The 22,260-nt window shown below is 38.8% G+C and overlaps 1 protein-coding gene across 8 annotated transcripts in view; it reads left to right on the top strand.

Annotated features, from left to right (window-relative positions):
- ACACA (acetyl-CoA carboxylase alpha) overlaps positions 1-22,260 on the top strand; it is a 332,267-nt gene that overhangs the window by 77,296 nt on the left and 232,711 nt on the right. For 3 of the 8 annotated variants that reach the window (XM_045299999.1, XM_045299998.1, XM_045300000.1), the window contains 2 exons: positions 10,982-11,028; positions 14,267-14,519. In XM_045299999.1, the coding sequence (XP_045155934.1) occupies positions 10,982-11,028; positions 14,267-14,519 (300 nt within the window). Of the gene's footprint in view, positions 1-8,255; positions 8,275-10,730; positions 10,750-10,981; positions 11,029-11,159; positions 11,196-14,266; positions 14,520-22,260 lie in introns of those variants that run through there. The other 5 variants (XM_045300002.1, XM_045300003.1, XM_004706983.2 and 2 more) reach the window with 4 other exon arrangements.

Below are 22,260 nucleotides of genomic sequence, written 5' to 3' on the forward strand. Positions count from 1 at the left end.
TGTCAGACAGTGTAAGATATGACAAAATAATAATTTATAAATTATCAAGGTTTCATGAGGGAGGGGGGAGCGGGGAGGGAGGGGGGAAAATGAGGAGCTGATGCCAGGGGCTTATGTGCACAGCAATTGCTTTTGACAATGATGAGGGTAGCAAATGTACAAATGTGCTTTGTACAATTGATGTATGTATGGATTGTGGTAAAAGTTGTGTCCCCCCAATAAAATGATTTTAAAAAATAAATAAATAAGATAGTTCTTAAAAGAGGAAAATGCTCAAGACCTTTTTTTACTAGTAAAGCTAAACTATTATTTGACTTTAAGAAGGGATTTTAAAGAGTTATCTCAGGGCAGTAGTTTCAGGAGTTCACCCAACATTCATCCAATGTTTTCAGGATATCTGGAGTTCATAAAAATTTGAAATTCTCTAATGCATTTTCGTCCTTTTGATCAGGATTCTTCTATAAGACAGGGTAGAACTGCCCTGCCACTGTGTGTTTCCGTGACTGTAATTCTTCACCAGAGGAGTAATCTTCGATCAAATACTCAGTAATAATAGCTGGGTACCATCCAGTTCTTCTGTTACCATGGCAAAGCAGGTAGCAGTTCATGCATGGAGGCAATTAACCATATATCCCATAGTCACTATTTCTGACTCTCCTTCCTCTGTTGCTTCAAATGAATAGAGACCAGTTGGTCTTTCAATGGCTACTTAGACACTTTTAAGACTCTGGGCACTTCACATAAAACGAGGAGGTAGAACAGAAGCACTAAATACATTATTAGGCCAGTTAACTGGGATGTACCATAAAACTATGACCCTAATCCTCCAAAACAAGAAATTGAAACCTGTAATGTCCTTTTTTGTACATTAACAGCCTCAACAGCTACGTTTTTTTAATTGTAAATATATCTGTCACGCTTTTGCCAGTTCAGCTCTTTACAGATTTACAACCTGTTGATAGGAATTACCATAAATATGTGATTTATACATACAACAGAATACTTACTATTCATTGTATTGTAGTGTGTTTTAAGACTACATTTCTCCTACAAGAAGTATAATGGGGGGAAAAAAGCATAATGAGTAGAATTTGTAGTGAGTATTCCATTGTGTATATGTTTGTTTCTTTTTAATCTGTTGTCAACGCACTTTGGTTGTTTCCACCTTTTAGCTATTGTGATCAGTGATACAGTGAACATTGCTGTGCAAGTCTCGAGTCTGGAATACATACCTAGCAGTGGAATTGCTGGGTCACATGGTTGTTCAAATTTTGGTTTCTGAGGAATTGCCGCACTGCTTTCCACAGTAGTGGTGGTACCTTTGCATTCCTACATTCTGGCCAACGTTTGTTATTTTAATTGTTAACATTTTAGCCCTTCTTTTTGTTGTTAGGTGCTCTTAGTTCCAACGCATAGTGACCCTATGTGCTGTGGAACAGAACACTGCCTGGTCACTGTTGTTGAGCCCATTGCCTTCGCCACTGGGCTAATCCACTGTGCTAGTCTTCCTCTTTTTTGCTGACCTTCTCCTTTACCAAGCATGACGTTCTTTTCTGCAGATTGGTCCTTCCTGGTGATGTGTACAGGCTCAGCATCCTCACCTCTAAGAAGCATTCATTCTAATTGTACTTCTTCCATGGCATATTTGTTCATTCTTTTCGCAGTCCATCTATGTTATATTCAGTGTTCTTCATCAACACCATAATTAAAAGACGTCAATTTTTCTTTTGTCTTCCTTATTTCATTTTCCAGCTTTCGGGGTCACTGTCAACATCATGCCTTGGGTCACGTACACCTCAGTTCTCAAAGTGGCGTCTGTGCTGTTAAGCGCTCTGAAGAGGGCTTCTGCAGCAGATTTTCCCCACCTTGTTGATCTTTTGTCTTCTTGACCGCTGCTTCCATACGTGTTGATTGTGGGTCAACTAAAGTGAAGTCCTCAACATCTTTTTCCCATTAATCGTAATGTTGTCTACTAGTCCCAGCCATGACGATTTTTGTTTTCTTTACATTGAGGTGTCATCCATACTGAAGGGATTTTCATCAGATAAGTGCTCTTTTTGGCTCTTCTGACATTGTTTTAATATTTTTTCAGCTTCAATGGGTTATATTAGCTTATTCAACTTACATATTAGCATTTGATGGTCTGTTCCACAGTCCAAGCCCCTGGTCTTGTTTAGATGTAGTCAATGTAGTCAGTTTGATTTCAGTATGTTCCATCTAACCAAGTCCACGTGTATGGTCACTGTTTATGTTGTTGAAAAAGGGTATTTGCAATGAAGAAGTCATTGGTCTTGCTTAAATCCATCATGGGATTTCCAGCTGCATTTCTATCAGTCAGACCATATTTTCCAAATACTGTTCCTTCCTCTGAGGAGCACTGGTGTTGTGGGGGTTAAGAGTTGAGCTGCTAACCATAAGATCACCACTTTGAAATCACCAGCTTCTCCTTGGGAGAATAATGAAGCTTTCTCCTCTGGTAAAGAATTACAGTCACGGAAACACACTGGGGCAGGGCAGTTCTCCTTGTCTTACAGGGTCACGATGAGTCAGAAATGTCTTGATAGCGATGAATGTGGTTTTGGTTTGGGTCCTTCCTCTTTGTTTTTGACTTTTGCATTCCAATCACCTGTAATTATCAATGCATATTGATTGCATGCTTGATCAATTTCAGACTGAAGAACCTGGTAGAAATTTTCAATTTCTTTCTCAGTAGCCTTAGTGGTTGGTGCATAAATTTGAATAATATTTGCTGGATTCCTTTGTAGGTATATAGATATAATCCTATCACAAATAGCATTGTACTTCAAGTTAGATCTTGGCTTTTTTTTTAATGTGACACCATTCTTCTTTAATTTATTAATCTTATACAGAAATAGACTGGTATAAGCCATGACTGTCCTAATCCAAAATGGCAAAAGCACTAGTTAGGATATTGATTTTTTGTGGGTTTCATTTAATTTTTAATGACATAATTTTTTCCAGGTTTATATTTTATAGAGTCCACGTTTCAATTACTGCACCTGTTTCTTCTCATTTTGAGTTGTGCCCCATCAGCAAATGAAATTCCTGAATGCATTGTTGCATCCATATATCATTAAAGTCGACTCTACTTTGAGGAAGCAGCTCATCCCCAGTCATTCTGCGTCTCTTCTAACCTCAGGGCTTTATCTTCTGGGACCGGATCACACACTCTTCTACTGCTATTCATGGAGTTTCCAATGACAAATATTTCAGAAGTGGACCACTTCTTCCTTCTTACTAGTCTATAGTTCTGAAACAATTTCGGCCAACCTTCTTTGTTTTACCTTTTCTACACCACTTCCTGAGCATCTTAGAGATTATTTGATTACATTGTGTTGATTCTAAGTGTATCATAGTTGGCCTATGATTCAGTTTTCTTAAATTTACCAAATAACTTCATACTCTTTTAATTGCTTCCAAGAAAATTATCTTGCTGTTGCCTCTTCTCATGGGTGTGTGTGTGTGTGTGTGTGTGTGTGTGTATGTGTAAGCGCACGTGTGCACATGCATTTGCTTGTGGAGTGGCTTTTTGGGGTTCATATCTTTAAAAATTGTTTTACCCTTTGTTTTAGTGAGGCATCAGGAGGGTGGGAAAATGGTTGACATGTTTTTTGTTTTATATGTTTTTAACTCATTGTCTTAACCCAGAAGTTTTGCAAGGTTTCATGAAAGATGCAAAGGTTTGTACTAGTTTCATCTTTAACAAATAACTTCTGTTGCCTGAGAAATAAGGAGTAGAATCGACAATTGCAAGCCAGTCAGGGTGCAGTATAGCACTGACAAAACAAACAACATTCCTCTCGTTCTTTAATGCTCCTCCCCCCAACCCACACACGCACACCCCCACCCCACTATCATAACCCAATTGTACCTTACACAACTGGCTAGACCGGAGCATGTACACTGGTACAGATAAGAGCTTTGGACACACGGAATCCAGGACAGATGAACCCTCAGGAACAGTAATGGGAGTAGCAGCACTACAGTACCGTGAGGGGAGGGGGAAGTGGGGGAGAGAAAGGGGGAACTGATCACAGTGATCGACATATAACCGTCCCGGGGGAGGAACAACAGAAATGTGGGTGAAGGGAGACAGTGATGGGTGTAAGATATGAAAATAATAATTTATAAATTATAAAGGGTTCATGAGGGAGGGAGGAAAAAAATGAGGAGCTGAACAAAAGAAAATGTTTTGAAAAGGATGACAGCAACATATGTACAAATGCTTGACACAATGGATGTATGAATTGTTTTAAGAACTGTAAGAGCCCTCAATTAAACTATTAAAAAACCAAAACCCAACAATTGCATACTGTTGTCTTCTTAATCACTGTACCATATACTCTTTCCTTTTATTTAAGGACAAAAGAAAAAAACACATGGAAAAGTGGGTGAGGGGCGACGGAAGATGATGGAAGATACGAAAATAATAATCTATAACTTATCAAGGGTTTGTGAGGGAGGGCGGGGGAAGCAATGGGTTGCTGATATCAGGGGCTCAAGTGGGAAGAGAATGGGTTTGAAAATGATGATGGCAGCATTTGTGTAAATGTGCTTGACACACTGGATGAATGTATGGATTATGATCAGAGATGTAAGAGCCCCCAATAAAAGTATTTAATTAGAAAAATAAAATAATAAATTGAGCTGGCTCTTGGAGGAAATTTTCTTGACTCCCCTCTAGTATTTGTTATTACTCATTGTATCATATGGGTTTTATTTAGATGCTCTTTCTGTATGAAATGGCTCTTTCTTTCTCTGCTTCCATCTTCCAGTTCTTCATTGGTAATGTCTTCCTGTCTCAAGAGGTCTTCCTTGATTGTGTAACTCACCATTATTAACTCACTACCCCTGAGTCAATTCCAATTCATAGAGAACCTATTGATTAAGTACCTTTCTTTTGCATTTTGACACCTGGAAATTATTATAATACTGTAGTTATCTGTTTATTTAGAATCCATATACCCGCCAGTGACCAGATCCTTTGACTACACAACATCAGTCTCACTATTTGAGACACAGCTGATTGTTTTTATAAAATTTCTAGAAAATAGAATGTAATTTAAAAAAAATGTTTTTGCAGTCTATAATGGATCACTGAATTAGTACCAAAATCCATTAAAATTTTATTAATAAAATAAAAATGAAGGGCAAATTCTGTTATTCTTTATGCAAAAAATGAATTTTTTGTGGCTTAGAAGAATAAAAATGTGTTGGCTTGGACACTTTTAAAGAAAATGTTTGGTGAAAATATACAAAAGAAAACGTACCAATTCAACAGTTCACATACATAGATCAGTGACAGAAGTTACGTATTTAACGATGTGTCATCATTCTTTCCATCTATGTTGTTTCAGCCCCATGAAATTATACTCGCTGCCCTTACAGGTCCATCCGTGATTTCAGGTTACTGTTGTCCATTAAGGAGTCCTGGGGGTGCAGTGGGTCAGGAGTTGGGGTGCTAACTGCAAGGTCAGCACTTCAAAACCACCAGCTCCAAGGGGAAAAGGTGAGGCTTTCTATTGCTATGAAATCGTTTCAGAACCCACAGGGCAGTCCGTTCTGTCCTGTGCGGTTGTTATGAGTTGGAATCAACTTGATGGTAGGGAGTTTGAGTTGTCGATTGATCTTATAATTATTTAAGAGTACAATGCTCAAGGCAAGATTTTCTTTTGAACATTTTATTGAGGGCTCTTAGAGCTCTTGTGACTATCCATACATCTCTTGTATCAAGCACATTTGTACATATGTTGCCATCATTATTTTCTAGATATTTACTTTCTATTGAGCCCTTGTTGTCAGTTCCTCTTCCCATCCCCACCCCCCAGCATTCTTTATTAATTGAGTTAAAGTGCTGTTTACTTTTAAAATGACTTGATGGATTATTACAGGTGCAGTTAGGTTAAAATTTAGCACCTTATCATTTGTTCTTCCTTATGATCCATTTAAAATTTGTTCTTCTTAGTATTTTCTGCTTTATTTTTACTGAGTTTTATATCGTCTCACTTTTTGTATTTTTTTCCAAAAAATGTGTTTCTTTTGTTTTTTTTAATCATTCTGTTGGGGGCTCTTACAATGCTTATCACAATCCATGCATCCATCCGTTTGTGTCAAGCACATTTATATATTTGTTGCCATCATCACTCCCAAAACATTTACTTTCTACTTGAGCCCTTAGTATCAGATCATTTTTCCCCTCCTTCCCTGCTCCCCTCTCCCCCATGAACCCTTGATAATTTATAAATTATTATTTTGTCATATCTTACACTGTCCGACATCTCCCTTCACCCACTTTTCTGTTGTTCATCCCCCCAAATGTGTTTCTGTATATGAAATCCAAAATAGGTAAATCTATAGAAATAGTGATTGGATTAATGGTTCTTTGGCTGGTAGGTTAGAGGGGTTTTTGGGGTAGGGGCCTGAGAACTAATAACGATGAGTACTAGAATGAAGAAAATGTTCTCAAATGGATTATGATAATCGTACAACTCTTCCTGATGTAATTGAGCTATTGTATGATATATGAATTATATGCCGATAGAACTTTTAAAAAAATGAAGTAAAAAATAAAAATGACTTAATGAGATAGTTTCCGTTCAAGGTTTAAAATTGTTTCCAGCTAATAGATTTGAGGGTTCACCTGCTCTCAGTGGATCCACTAAGTCTGATTTCCATGAGATTTTGAAATGTTGTTCTACATTTTTGCCCCTTTGGTCAGGTTTTACTACGTGTTAGGTCCTTGTACAATATTCTGTGGGGGTAGTTAGGTATCATTCTTTTTTTTTAATCCTGGTTTGATGGCACAGGCCACAGTTCATAGAGGCAAGTACACCTGCATCCTATTTTCTTCTCCCATTCCTCTGTCTGCAGCTGCTGCTCCAAGAGAATAGAGACCAGGTATATCTTGTGTGGCTGCTTGCATAATTTGGACACTTTTATCAGTGGCTACAGAAACCAGTTACTGCCTCTTTATTGTAGTTACTTGGGAAAACCAGTGTCATTTATGAGTTCAAGGAGAACATCTTACGTAAGTTTTGTAAAATCTGATTATTTGGAAAACTATCTCTGAATGAGCTATGACTCTTATTAGCTATAATCAACGGTAATCATTGTCAGGAATATCTATCTATATGATCTGGGAGTCTTCTGCAAATATTTTCAAGTGTTCCCAAATAAAAGCTGAGAAAGATATATTCTATGTGGAAAAATTTAAGAGATCTTTACATTTTCAACAATATAATTTTTATTTTGATCGGCATACCATCCTCCCACGAGATCTGGGGAAGAACTGTGGGCCTGGTTTTGGAGGGGATAGTTATAGGAGCATTTCTCAAATACCTTTTCTGGGTGGGGGGTATCTTTCTAGAGCAGCGGTTTTCAACCTGGGGTTTGTTACCCCTTTGGGGGTCGAAAGACACTTTCGCAGGGGTCACCCAATTCATAACAGTAGCAAAATTACAGGTAGGAAGTAGCAATGAAAATAATTCTGTGGTTGGAGGGTCACCACAACATGAGGAACTGTATTAAAGGGTCTTGACATTAGGAAGGTTGAGAACCACTGCTCTAGAGGGAGGGGTCAAAGCTTCATGGCAAGGTTTTAGAAATCTTGAACTTGTATGTCAGGAATATTTTATGTGAGGATGCATTTTTGTTGGGAGAAAGTTTATGTCATTTACTAGATTTCCAATAGTGGCTTGATCTAAGAAACTTTAAGATCCATTGATTAGGTACTTAGTTCATTTGTGAGCTTTAGTAAAGAAATAATGAGTGTGTGAAAGAAAAAGGATTAGTTGTGTATTTGTTGACATTTTTAAAAAAGCATAACTCACAATAAGATTCCCTTACATCATTGGGATGTGGGTAAAGGACCTAGTTTGGTTTTTTTTCAAGGACCTAGTTTTAACCTGAGTAAGGTGACCTTTGTTCTTGGCTCTGGAGAAATAACCCTTGGAGTAATTGAGAGCCTTGGTCTGGGATTCCGGGTCACACCTGGGGATTTGTGTTGGTGAATGGAAGCTGGTCAGAATAAAAAAGACTCACCTGGAAGCTGTGGAGGCTCAGGAGACAGTATTTAGCCTAACATCATAAGTCCTGGCCAATAAGAACCCAGAAATCCCAGAGAGCTTCCTGGCCAGCGAGGGGAAATTGTTATGTATGCCCTCTGCATTGAGAACCTTTTCACACCTTGCCTGTGCCTCTCTTTCTTATAAGGATCCTGGTTTATATCCTTTTAGTGTAATAAAATTGGTCGTTGTAAGTATAATATCTCAGCATGGCTGTGAGCTGTTCCAGTGAATTAATAAACTGCTAAGACAAGTGTTGCTTAACTTGTAAGATCCCACTTAGTGCGAGTGGGTGCAGCAGACCCAGATGGAGAATGCCGTGTGGAAGGAAAGCTGGTTTCAGAAATGGGGAAGTGGGACAGAAAGGATTTGATTGGTCACTTTTTGGGAATAGCCTTTGTGCTGATTCTCATTCATGAAGCTACTGATAGAAAAGTGTGCAAAATTTACTCTTACATAGTTTGATGCAGTCTTTCCTGTTTCATTTAAAAAAAATTTTGTAACCCACTAAATTTATTTCCTAATGTAATTATACTGTTAACTGGTATCCCATAGCTTCAAAACCGTGAGTCTAGTACTTTATAATCTATAAAATATTTTGTATGTACTCAGGTTTTTGTAATTTTACTTATTGCTGTTTGTGTTTTATGGATTATGGGTCTTGGAGATGTTGAGTGGCTTGTTCAAGTTTGGACAGTCATTATTTGGTAATCAGAATTTAGGCTGGGTTGGCTTGTGTTTGAGGTTTTGACTACACTTCTATAGCTTTGGTTACAAATCACTTATTTTTCCTTCCTCTTATTCCTTTCTCCATCACAATGGTAGGGAATTCCAGCTCAGACTAAATCAATTCTCATATGCCAGTTAACATATAATTATAGGATACATCTATTCTCAGCCTTCCCCCCTCCCTTTTTCATTTTTTATTGTGGTATAGGTGAAAGTTTACAGAACAAATTGATTTTTAATTAGCAGTTGGTATACATTTTGATTCCTGACAGTGGTTACAATCCCCACAATGTAAGTACACCCTTCCCATTTCTTCCCTGAATTTGTCATTTTTATTCATCCTTTCCCATACCTTCTTGCATTCTAAGCTTTATCCCTGGACAAATCTTGCCATATGATCTCATATGGTTGATTGTTTGAGCATTTACCTTTGTGGTGTTACTTGTTTACCTTAATGGCCTACTATGACTGCAAATTGAGCCATAGTAATGAATTCAGGCTTAAACGGTGGTCTTGCAGTTTCCACTAGTCTAACAGACCAGGAAGCTTTTTTTTTTTAATGATTTTGAGTTTTGTTCCACATATTTCCCTTCTCTATCCAGGACCTCCTTTTGTGATCCCTTTCAGAACGACAGCGGTGCTTCTGGTTCTTAGGGTCATTGTACTGGGATTCAGAGGGATCCGTTAGTCCTGTGGAATATTTTTTTCATATGTCTTTGATTCAATCTTCTTTGTTTCTGACAGGAAGAGACCAGTAATTGCATCACTCAACCTATTTTTAAACAGTTTTATTGGCACTTAATCCACATATCACAATTCAATCATATCAAGAACTGTACAGTCATTACTACAGTCAATTTCAGAAAATTTTCAACCTCCCCATGACTAAATTACCTTTAAAATGTGTTGTGTAATCCCCTTTCTTTCTAGTGCTCACTCCCTCTTCCACCTTCATTGTTTACTCCCCAAATTCCCCGCCCCTCCCCCACCCCCTGCAAACCCTTGTATCAGTTATTGTCTCTATGCATCCACTCCTTCGGTGCTTCTCAAACTGGTAAAACCAACAAACAAAGGACAAAAATGAAATAAGCATAAAACAATAGAAATATGAAGAAAAATACAAACAATGAGTAAGAAAAGACTACCATCAATATTTAAAAAGCCAGGGGAGAAATTTTTGTCATAGAACAAGCACAAAGCCCTTGCACGTAGAACAAATTCAGGTGGGGTCTGTCTAGATATCCTCAGTCCTTTCATTTGGGGGTCCTCTCAGGAGTTTATTTATAATAGGTCCTTTTCTTTCAGTCCTCTACTCTTAGAACAGAATTGGAATTTAACAAAATTCAAATCCTTATTTGATAGAAATTTCTACTTAATAAGGTAGCAGATTTGTTTTAAACTAAAAAAAAAATTTTTTTTTTTCAAATCCCTAGTTTCAAGAAATGATTCTGATACATGTTTCTACCCTAGATACATTGTTGGGTTTAGAATGAAACCCAGGATTTGGAGAATAGCTAGTTGTTTTTAACATTCTCATTGCCGTCAAGTTAACTCTGGTTCTTAGTGACCCTACAGGACAGGCTAGGACTGCCCCTTAGGGTTTCTGAGACTAACTGTTTATGGGAGTAGAGGGCTTCCTTCATCTGTCCTCTGAGGAGCAGCTCACTTTGAACTGCTGACTTGCAGTTAGCAGGTGTGACCAACTACACCTCCAGGGCTCTTCTCAGAGATTCCTTCCAGCTCCCCAGTTTAATGAAAGCTTGGCTCTCTCTCTGGTTCCCAACCTTTGCTGGTTTGACCCCTTGGAGCCTGGTTGAGTTGTAGAGAATCTAATGGGTTTGGTCTCCTCCTTGGCCTCTTTAATGAAATAGTGGCAGCCACAAGGTTGGAATGTGCTCATTGAAGTATACAATTGGAAAAGTCACCTTGTGAAATGGTAAGCCTAGGCTATTGTTTAATACTTTTATGAATAATAAGGTAGTTTTGTAATGCTTTTCATTTACAGAATTAAATAACAAATAACATTATGCTTTAAGCTAAATAACAGATTTTCCCAGGAAATTTTGAGTATCATTAACTGTGCTATACTGAGCCAAATAGGAATTGATGATATTTGGATTTCTTTAAAAAGAAGAAAACTTCAAATCTTTTTCTCTTTCTCTCTCTAGTTCTTTTTGGAGGTGGATATCTGCTCAGACAGTAAAAATTATAAGAGGTCAGTTACAAATAACGCTCCTTCACGTTTGCAGTGAGTAAAGAATTTTATGTCCATGTACTGAAGTATTAAACTGTAGGCTTTTCTGGCAAAGGTTGCTTTCCACAAAAGAAGATAGGAAGATTGAGGGTGGGTAGACTGAAGTGAACCAGGAACCTGTGACAATGGTAAGTGCCCTACTACAGCCTCTCTAGTTCAGGACGAGAACCCCAAGTGTGGCCCGTGGTGGAGCTCCTTCTAGAGGTCTGGATGGCTGCTTGGTAAATTTCCACACAACACCTCACTTTTTGGTGGTGGTTCGGTCCGTGGCTTAATTGAGTTACTGGTTGCTGCACAGGTTCTTTAGTTGTAAACACTGAGCTCCTTCCAATCTTTGCAGCCCTTTGAGGAAAGCGATCTTCATGTTCCCCTTACCGAGGAGAAAAAATTTCAGGTTGTATTTATGAAGCCTTGTATTTATTGGTCTGGGAAACATGGTTTGTTACCCCCTTTTCTTTCATGAGATGAAAGAATTGCTCCTTTCAAATGTTTTTTTTTTCTTCTTTTTCTGAGTAGTCATCTAAATTCAATCAGACTGTGAGCTAGAATCTGCACCCAAGGGCCTTATTTCTCTTGTGTAGAAGATAGCCATTATTTTCTGTGTTTAGTTAAGATGGGATTTTATGTTTTGGACCTACCATTATTTTGTAGTCGACAATTCACTGCTCTCAATTGTACACGTCTAGGAGTTAGCCTTTTTGCTCTTGTACTTGACTGGCGTTTCTTAAGAATGGTGAATCTCTGAACTTTCCTCCTTCCTTTGTTCCTTTTACCTCCTTTTAAAATGAGTTTTTCTTTTAGGCTTCTGTAAATGAAGTCTTTAAAAACCTGGAGACATTTTGTTTTCTTTTAAAGGAACATTACATTCTAGGAGCGATTTATGTAGAAAATGAAAATTTTTCCTTTTGCATGATTCTTTTATATTTGATTCTAGTTAGGAAAAAAGTTAGCTTAATCTTCAAAATCACTTGTAGGAAATGTTTATAGGTTTTTTTGCTTAGGGTGGTTATTTCTTTAGTATTCTTAGCAATTTGTTATTACTTTATTCTCCTAGCACACTGCAGATACCGATTCATAGTGAGCCTACAAGGCAGAGTAGAACTGCCCTTGTTATTTCCGGGTTTCTGAGACTGTCAATCTTTTTTTTTTTTTTTTTTTTTTTTTTTTTTTTTTAAACATTTTATTAGGGGTTCATACAACTGTTATCCCAATCCATACACACATCAATTGTGTAAAGCGTATTTGTACATCATTTCTCAAAACATTTTCTCTCCATTTAAACCCCCAACATTAGGTCCTCATTTTTCCCCTCCCTCCCCGCTCCCCCCTCCCACATGAGCCCTTGATAGTTTATAAATGGGTATTTTGTCATATCTTGCCCTGTCCGACTTCTCCCTTCATCCACGAGACTGTCAATCTTTATGGACACAGAAAGCCTCATCTTTTTCCTCCTGAGTGGCTGGTGGTTTCACACTGCTGACCTTGTGGTTAGCAACTCAGTAGATAAGTGACCACACCACCAGCGTACCTTTCCAAGCTTTAAGACTTGTTAAAACAGGTTACTACTATTCCCAGCCCTGTAATCTTAAAGTTTCTGATTCAGTCGATCTGAGATAAGTCCTTTTGAATTTGCACTTCTAAAACAACTTTCCAGGTGATGACAAGGCTCCTACTGTTGGTTGTCCACCACTTTTGAGAATCACTGTTCTAGCATTTGCAAATATTATCGTGTCTCTGTAAATGAATAAGCCTTAATTCACAAATTATGCTAAAATAATATGTGTATAGTTTAAACCTGTTTAGTATCTGTCTTCTAATACTCTTATTGCTTTTTTTTTTAAACACCTTTATAGTTTGCCAAAGTAAATAATTTTCTAGATTGGTGATACCAAGCTTTTAAAAACTTGATTTTTTAAATTGTTGTTAGTTTTTTTTTTTTTAATGTCTAAGAGCACTACTCCCCACCAACCATCATGCCCCATACTATATATACTTTAATAGTTCAAAATAAAACAAACAAAACAATTTACATGTATCATGCTATAAAAAAGGTATAGACTGTATCTTGGAGCACCTCAGAATTAGGATTGGGAATCGTTCTGTGAATTAAAATGGTTGATTAGCTACAAGCTTTTAAATATTGAGTAGATAAAGGAAGGGGTTTCAAAAAGTTGTGGAAAAATTGAGCTAAAAGATCATAAGTTTTCCATGAACATTTTGAAACCCCTTGCATAGATTTTTGAAGCTTTTTAAATTTAAAGATCTTCTGAATGACACAATAAGTATTCACATTTTGTTTCCGTTCTTGTTGCTGTGGGCTTTGAATTATGTTTGAGTCTTAATTTGTTAATGTTAGTTAATATTAAGGCCTTACATTTATAAAAACAGTACTTAAGTTGAGATGACAATACATTTTAAATATGGTACCTTCACTTTCTCCTGTTGAAGTCAGCACATTAAAGCCCAAAGCACATGTTGTTAGGTGGATTTTTTGAAAAATGAGACTTAAGAAAAATGTCATGTTGATGAGTCTTGTTTATTTGTCGTAGTTAACAAAACAAGCATTTGGAATTTGCTTTAAAAGTATACATTTATGTAAAATTTGTAGCCTCAAGTTTATAATGTTTGGAATTAGATAATAGTTTGAGGTAATAAATTAAATGTCAAGCATCAAACAAACACCACTTCTCCCTTAAATCCTTAACCCTGGGCACCTCACCCAATAAACTGTAGAAATGCAACAAGCAGTTTGTTAGAGATTGGGACTAGTTTTGAGTTTTTTGAGAGAGATTGCTTTTGCTTTTTAGACATTGTTAGTGTTAACCAATTTTTTGTTTTGCGCTTGTGGAAAAACCCAGAAGTAGAGTTGCCAAGAAAATGAGTTCTCAAACTCAAAAATAAGCAAGGTTCTCTCCTCGCTTCCCTGAAGCCAGGTGTGGCCTATTAGGTATAACAAATGAGGTATCTGCCCTCATAGAAATCAGAGGCTCTGAAGTAGAATAGCCCAGAAAGTCAGTTCTTCTCTGTGTCGTTCCAATTTTAGTATATGTGCTGCCGAGGCGAGCACGAGAAAGTCAGTTCTTAAGCCCTGCCTTCTCGCTGGCTTATTCAGTAGAACCTAAATGACCCGTCTGTCTTCATATACAGACTGCCCTGCGTAGCCTGCTTTGTTCACTTTGTCTTCATTTTGTTCCCGTAGTTCTGAGAGCTCATTTTGAAGGGATAATGGATGAGCCTTCTTCCTTGGCCAAACCTCTGGAGCTAAACCAGCACTCCCGATTCATAATTGGTTCCGTGTCTGAAGATAATTCAGAAGATGAGATCAGCAACCTGGTGAAATTGGACCTACTGGAAGAGAAGGAGGGCTCTTTGTCACCAGCTTCTGTCAGCTCAGATACGCTCTCTGATTTGGGGCTCTCTAGTCTCCAGGATGGCTTGACCTTACACATGAGGTAAGAGAAGTTTAATGGTTTACTTATTTTAGTTGTCCTATTGCTTTGGTTAGGAGCCCTGATGATGCAGTGGTTACCCACTGGATTGTGATCTTACAAGGTCAGCTGTTTGAAAGTACCAAGTTAGCTCCCAATGGGCTTTCTGCTTCGGTACAGTTAGTCTAGGGAACTCACAGAGGTAGTTCTCCCCTGTCCTGTGAGGGTTGCTGTGAGTCCGATGGCAGTGGGTTTGCTTTTATTGATTTGGCTAAGGAGCCCTGTTCTGGCTGTCAGGTAAGCTGCCTTGATAACCTCAAGGGCAGTGTTCAAGCTCAACAACTGCTCTGTGAGAGAACAATGGAGCTATATGCTTCCGTAAAGATAGATAGCTTTGGATCTCTTGTATAGTATTGCCATGAATTGGTCATCCTCTCAGTATCAGTGGGTTTGTTTTGAGTTTTTAGGTTATTGGTTTGGTTAACTTTTGTTCTGAAAAAAAGCAAGAATGTTTCAACCAAAAGTGCTTCACCCTTTCTTAGGCTAGTGAACTCAGAATTTGGACAGTGTTCCGAGTAAGTGCAGCTTTCGGAGTTGCATTTTCTTATATATTTCTCTCAACTTTTCCTGTGCTTCCTACATACTGTTGTCTTTTAATACATAAAAGTTAGCTTGAAGAATTTCAGTCTCGACGAAGAGTATAACCAAAGACACTGTACATGTAGAAGTTGTTGAATTGGAGAATATTTTGTTGTGTATGTTTTTGCCAAAAAAAAAAAAAAAATTACAAGGAAGAAGAAAAAATTTTAAAATTGATGTGGTGGTGATGCAACTCTTCTTGCTATGATTGGACTATTGTATGATACTTGGATGAAGTGGCAAATAAAACTGTAAAAGGGGAAAAAGGGAATTTTAGTATTTTCTATTTTGACTATTGTTAAACCATCTTGATGAGTGATAAGAATTCTTTAAAAGTGAACAAATTTATAATCTTTTAAAATTAAAAATTTATTTTTTGTAATAATTTATTTGGAACTGCAGGAAGTTAATATATATATATTTTGAATTTTCTCTTTTTTTTAACCCTTTATTGGGACTCGTCAGCTCGTATCACAATCCATACATACATCCATTGTGTCAAGCACATTTGTACATTTGTTGTCCTCATCATTCTGAAGACATTTACTTTCTACTTGAGCCCTTGGTATGAGCTCCTCATTTCCCCCTCCCTCCTCGCTCCCACTCCCCCATGAACCCTTGATAATTTCTAAGTTATTATTTTGTCATGTCTTACAGTGTCCATCTCCCTTCACCCACTTTTCTGTTGTCCGACCCCCAGGGAGGGGGGTATATGTAGATCCTTGTAATCGGTTACCCCTCTCTATCCCACCTTCCCTCTACCCACCCAGTATCGCCACTCTGACCCCTGGTGCTGAAGGGATCATCTGTCCTGGATTCCCTGTTTCCAGAACCTATCAGTACCAGTATACATCATCTGGTCTAGCCAGATTTGTAAGGCGGAATTGGGATCATGATAGTGGGGGGGAGGAAGCATTTAAAAACTAGAGGAAAGTTGTATGTTTCATCATTGCTACACTGCACCCTGACTGGCTTTGTCTCCTTCCCGAAACCCTTCTATAAAGGGATTTCCAGTTGCCTACAGATGGGCTTTGGGTCCCCACTCCACACTCCCCCTCATTCACAATTATATTTTTTTGTTCTTTGATGCCTGATACTTGATCCTTTCGACACCTCGTGATCACACAGGCTGGTATGCTTCTTCCATATGGGCTTTGTTGCTTCTGAGCTAGAAGATGGCCGCTTGTTTACCTTCAAGCCTTTAAGACCCCAGACACTGTATATTTTGATAGCTGGGCACCATTAGCTTTCTTCACCATATTTGCTTTATGCACCCATTTGTCTTCAACGATCGTGTCGGGAAGGTGAGTATCATGGATGCCAGTTTAATAGAACAAAGTGTTATTGCCTTGAGGAAGTACTTGAGTGGAGGCCCAATGTCCATCAGCTACCTTAATACTAACTAAACCTATAAATGCACCTATAAATATAAAAGTTCTATATATGCACATAGAACTATTTCCCCATCATATATAAATATATTTGAATATGTACATGTCTTTATTTACACTTCTATAAATGCCTTTTGCCTCCTAGTTGTTTCCTCTATTCCTTTTACTTTCCTCTTGTTCCCACTATCATGCTCAGCCTTCATTTGAGATTCAGTAATTCCTCTGAGTTACATTGTCCTTGATCAAGCCCTACCAGGCCTCATACACCCTCCTCTCCACTGATTTTGGATTGTCATTCCTTTGTCCCTGGGTTGGTTAACACCATTTTCTTTCCCCCACCTCCCCCTCTTCCATGTCCCCTTGGAACCTTCGGTCCATTGTTTTCACCTCCAGATTGTTTATTCAGCTTATCTTATCTAGATAGACCTGCAGAGATAATAATATGCACAAAACAAGACAGAGCAAAACTAAGGAACAAAACAAAACAACAACTACAACAAAAAAGCAATGACACAAAAAAGAAAAGCCTGTAAATAGTTCAAGGTCTATTTGTTGACCTTTAGGAGTGTTGTTCCAGAAGTTAAAATTTTTTTACTAGCAGAACCGGTCCTCAGTAAATAGGCTGAAGTGTGGACAAGATGTTGTTAAAGAGTGCTCCCTTTTCTCTAGAAACAATTCATGGTATACGATTGAGAATTAAATTATTATATAGTGCTGAATTATCCTGATTTTTGATTATATAATCAATGTGTGATATACTTACCTTTGGTCATATGCTTTGCATTTCTTAGCTTAAAAAGTCTGGATTATTAGGTCTTGCTTCTGTCCATCGGAAGCACTTGGTGAGCCTTTAGAAAAATAAACCCGTCCCCCAGAGACGCTGATACATTTGGTCTTGGTTTATCTTTGAGCTGGGGCATTTGCACAGGACAAAACCAACAGAACTATCCAGACAATTCTAATGTACTGCCAGAATTGAGATTACAGGTGTAGTTTAGATCAATATAAGCTAGGGTAACTAATGCTGCAGTTATTATCTGGATGCTTCTGTCACTAATGGGTCATTACGTAATTTAGCTCCTGTAAGAATGTCAGGACCATGGTGTTCTCAACTTACGAGGAAGGTGCCAGAATCAAAATCATTAGCCCAAGGCTGATTCCTATGTGGCCAAGGTTCGACAAGCCTCTCTCCAACCTCTTTACCAGTTCTGATGGTAGTCAGCCCTCCCACAGCACTTTCTACTTCTTGTCTGTTTAATAATAATTTGTAGCAATGGCCACATGAAACTCAGAGTATGCTGACAATTATGGAGTTTTATCTGGGAAGTAACGTGTACACTTTAGGATCAGGACCAATGTAGAAGTAACAGGGAACAATTTGGATTTTAATCAGGCCCTGCCAGGGGCCTTGTGCCACTGGACCCTGCCCAGAGCTATTGCTGGCAAGTGTTAAAACTCTTAGCTCCAAAAATCAGAGCCTGATCCCACCAAATATTTGTAGGTATCCCACTTCACTAGCAAGCCTTATGGTTGAAGACGTTTAGCTTTTTTATTCCATGGGATGGGAAGTCCAGTTTGCTGTCTTCTGCCAGTCTCCTGCCTCGGTTGCTATTGTTTCTCTACCCCTGCTTCTTATCACCTCTCACCATCTTCTGTGTTAACTGCTTTCTTTCTCTCTATCCTGAGTTTAAGACAGCTCTATTCTTGGTTGTGGTGACTTCCTTCTCTGGTTTGGATGGACCTTGTAGGCCTAGCTTATTGTTGTTAGGTGTTGATCCGTGACCCTATGAACTTTAGAACGAAAAACTGCCCAGTTCTATAGATCCTCATCGTTATTATGTTTGAGTCCAATGTGGTAGCCACAGTGTCAGCCCATCTCATCTAGGGTCTTACTCTTTTTCACTGCCCTTCTACTTCACCAAGCTTGATGACCTTTTGCAGGGACTGAGGTTTTTTTTTACCTAGCACTATAATTTTTTTTTTAACCTAGCACTATAATTTGAATACATTTACTCTTTTAATTTTCCTTATTCCAACTTTCACAGGCATATATTGTGATTGAAAATACCATGGTGACAAGAAAAATAGAAAACCCCATGGCTTGGATCAGACACATTTAATCCTCAAAGTGACACCCTCACTCTTCACTCTAAAGTGGTTTTGTATATTGGATTTGCACAATGTAATCTGTAGTTTGATTTTTTAAATCTTTTTATTAGGAGCTCATATAACTCTTATCACAATCCATACATACAGTTGTGTAAAGCACATTTGTACATTCATTGCCCTCATCATTCTCAAAACATTTCCTCTCCACTTAAGCCCCTGGCTTCAGGTCCTCATTCCCCGCTCCCCTCTCCCTCATGAACCCTTGATAATTTATAAATGATTATTTTGTCATATCTTGCCCTGTCCGACGTCTCCCTTCACCCACTTTTCTGTTGTCCCAACCCCAGGGAGGAGGTCACATGTAGATCCTTGTAATCAGTTCCCCCTTTCCAACCTACCCTCCCTCTACGCTCCCAGTATCACCACTCACACCACTGGTCCTGAAGGGATCATCTGCCCTGGTTTCCCTGTGTTTCCAGTTCCTATCTGTACCAGTGTACATCCTCTGGTCTAGCCAGACTTGCAAGGTAGAATTGGGATCGTGATAGTGGTGGGGGGAGGAAGCATTTAGGAACTAGAGGAAACTTGTATTTTTCATCGTTGCTACATCGCACCCTCACTGGCTCATCTCCTCCCCGAGACCTCTTTATAAGGGTATATCCAGTGACCTACAAATGGGCTTTGGGTCTCCACTCCACACTCCCCTCCTCATTCACTATGGTAAGAATTTTTGTTCTCATGATGCCTGATACCTGATCTTTTCGACACCTTGTGATTACACAGAGTGGTGTGCTTCTTCCATGTGGGCTTTGTTGCTTCTGAGCTAGATGGCCGCTTCTTTACCTTCAAGCCTTAAGACCCCAGACGCCATATCTTTTGATAGCCAGGCACCGTCAGCTTTCTTCACCACATTTGCTTATGCACCCAGATAAATTATAAATTATTATTTTCATATCTTACTGTCTTGCTGTATCCCTTCACCCATGTTTCTGTTCATCACCGTAGGGTGTGTGTGTGTGTGTTACATTGATCATTGCAATCAGTTTCCCCTTTCTGTCCCCCACCTTTCACCTACCTTTATGGTATCACTACTCCCATTATTGTTCCTGAGAGGTTTATCTATCCTGGGTTCCAGGTGTCCAGAGCTTTTATCTATACCAGTGTATATGCTCTGGTCTAGTCAGATTTGTAAGGTAGAACTGTAGTCATGATAGTGGGGTGGAGGTGGGGGTGGGGCCGAGCATTAAAGAACTAGAGGAATGTTGTATGTTTCATTGGTGCTATACTGCACCCTGGTTGGCTTGTCCCTTCCTTGTGACCCTTCTGTGAAGGGATGTCCATTTGGGTCTCCACTCTACCCCCTTGTTCCTGTCGATATGATTGCTTTTGTTTTGGGTCATCTGATGCTTGATAACTGATCCTCTCAGTACCTCATGATCACACGGGCTAGTGTGCTTCTTCCATGTGGGCTTTGTTGCTTCCTTGCTAGATTGCTGCTTGTTAATCTTCAGGCCTTTAAGACCCCAGACACTATATCTTTTAATAACAGGGCACCATTGGCTTTCTTCACCACGTTTGCTTATGCACCTATTTTATCTTTAGCAATCGTGTCAGGAAGATGAGCATCACAGAATGCCAGTTATTAGAACAAAGTGTTATTGCATTGAGAGAATACTTGAGTAGAGGCCCGATGCTCATCTGGTACCTTAATACTTAACATATAAATGTGTACATAGACCTCTATATCCCTATTGTTATATAAAAATATATTTACATATGTACATGCCTGTGTTTATTTAGACCTGTATAAATGTACTTTGCCTCCTTGTTCTTTCCTCTATTTCCTTTTACTTTCCTACTGTCCCACTACCATTTTCAACCTTCATTTGACTCTCAGTAATTCCTCTCTGCTACATTGTACCTTGATCAAACCCTACCAGGCATTCTGTGCCCTCTTTGCCATTACTTTTAGATCATTTGTTCCCTTGTCCCTAGGTTTGTTGGCTTCTCTCTTGCTTTCCCCCACCTCCCCTTCTCCCATGTCCCCCCAGACCAATTGGTCCCATTGTTTTCTCCTCGGGATTGTTTATCCTGCCTATCTTACATAGCTAGACATGGAAAAAAAAAAAAAAGCCTATAAATAGTTCCAGGTCTGTCTGTTGACCTTTATGAATGTTTTCCGATCGTGTCTGATGAGGTGCCTTGCCTTGCCCCTGAAGTCTAGTTTTGGTATTCCTCAGGGATTCCATTTTTTGCTCCTCTTACTTCTCTGTTGTGCTCCCTTTGTGTTTTGCCCTGGTGTGTGTGGGGGTGGGGTGGGGTGTCAGTGTCAGACCGGGCACAGTTCCTGCACTGTGTCTCCAGTGTTGTCCCCTGTAGTGCTATGGGTCAGTGAGGAGGGAAGGCCGTGTATTGTGGTGGGGCCAGCCCTATGGTCCTCTGTGCATTGGCTGCTCTGAGCTGGAATATCATTCTCAGGGCTTGGTGGGCCAGGATGGGGTTCGTGTTCTCTCTCTATGCCCCTCCCTCTCTTCCTTTCTTCCACCCTCCCCTCTACCTCTCTTAGTTTGTGACCCTGTGTTCTGAGCAGGCTGTATCTTCAGTCCTGTCCTCTGTAGTGCATTCTTCTGGGAGGGAGGCCTGTACTGTGTATTTTTTACATTATCTTTTGATGCTTCCCATAGTATCCATCAATATTGCAGGCTGGAATTTGTTTTCAGTCCTTTCAGCTTGATATATGGGCTTTGGTATATACTGATTGTATTGTTCCTTTTTAATTTTCTAACTCCAGGCCTTTGTACATTTCAGTATAATACTTTGTCTTTTTGAGCTGCCCTTTGAAAATTTATGTTTATCTTTTATTTCATTTCTTCTATTTGCTTTAGCTACCTTATATTCAAGAGCAAGTTTCAAGCGTCTTCTCATTTGCACTTTGATCTTTTTTCTTTTTTTGCTTTCTTCCTTTGTGGTTCTTGTGCCATTCCACAGCTTATCAGGTCTTTTGTCATTCATGTTCAATGAACTGAGACTGGATGTAACTATATTCAGCCTTATGGTTTTCTCTGCTGCTGTTGGGGTCCTGGCTTCTGAAAGATGTGCCAGCAGACCGTCCATTTAGCCGTGTAGAAGATGAAAGAAAGGAAATTATAGTATTTTCCAATATAAGATGTTCATGTAAATAATGGCCACACACACATAGTACACATAGGAAACTAATGCATGCTGTGATTTATCCCCCAAAGCTCCATATAAAATGTGTGCTATTTGCAAAGAACTATGTTAATTTTATTTTACTTCATAGATTTCTAAAACTGCAGTGAACCAGAGAGGACATTTAGCTTGATTATTATTTGTTTTAATTGATGAAAAATAAGAGGACCTAAGAGGGGAAAAATAACTTGCTTAATGTGCTTAATGCCTGAAAGTTGGGCTATCAGCTGCCTTGATTCCATTACTGTATTTTTCTACTCTAGGTCCCCAGCCTCTTGATTGAATACAAATGGTGAGGGGATTCACCCTTGATGCACATTTTATTTATTTATTTGTAAAAACATTTTATTAGGGGCTCATACAACTGTTATCCCAATCCATACACACATCAATTGTGTAAAGCGCATTTGTACATC

The sequence above is a fragment of the Echinops telfairi genome, unplaced genomic scaffold, assembly GCF_000313985.2.
Source record: "Echinops telfairi isolate 266 unplaced genomic scaffold, ASM31398v2 ScPeMD7_7458;HRSCAF=8496, whole genome shotgun sequence".
Taxonomy (NCBI): domain Eukaryota; kingdom Metazoa; phylum Chordata; class Mammalia; order Afrosoricida; family Tenrecidae; genus Echinops; species Echinops telfairi.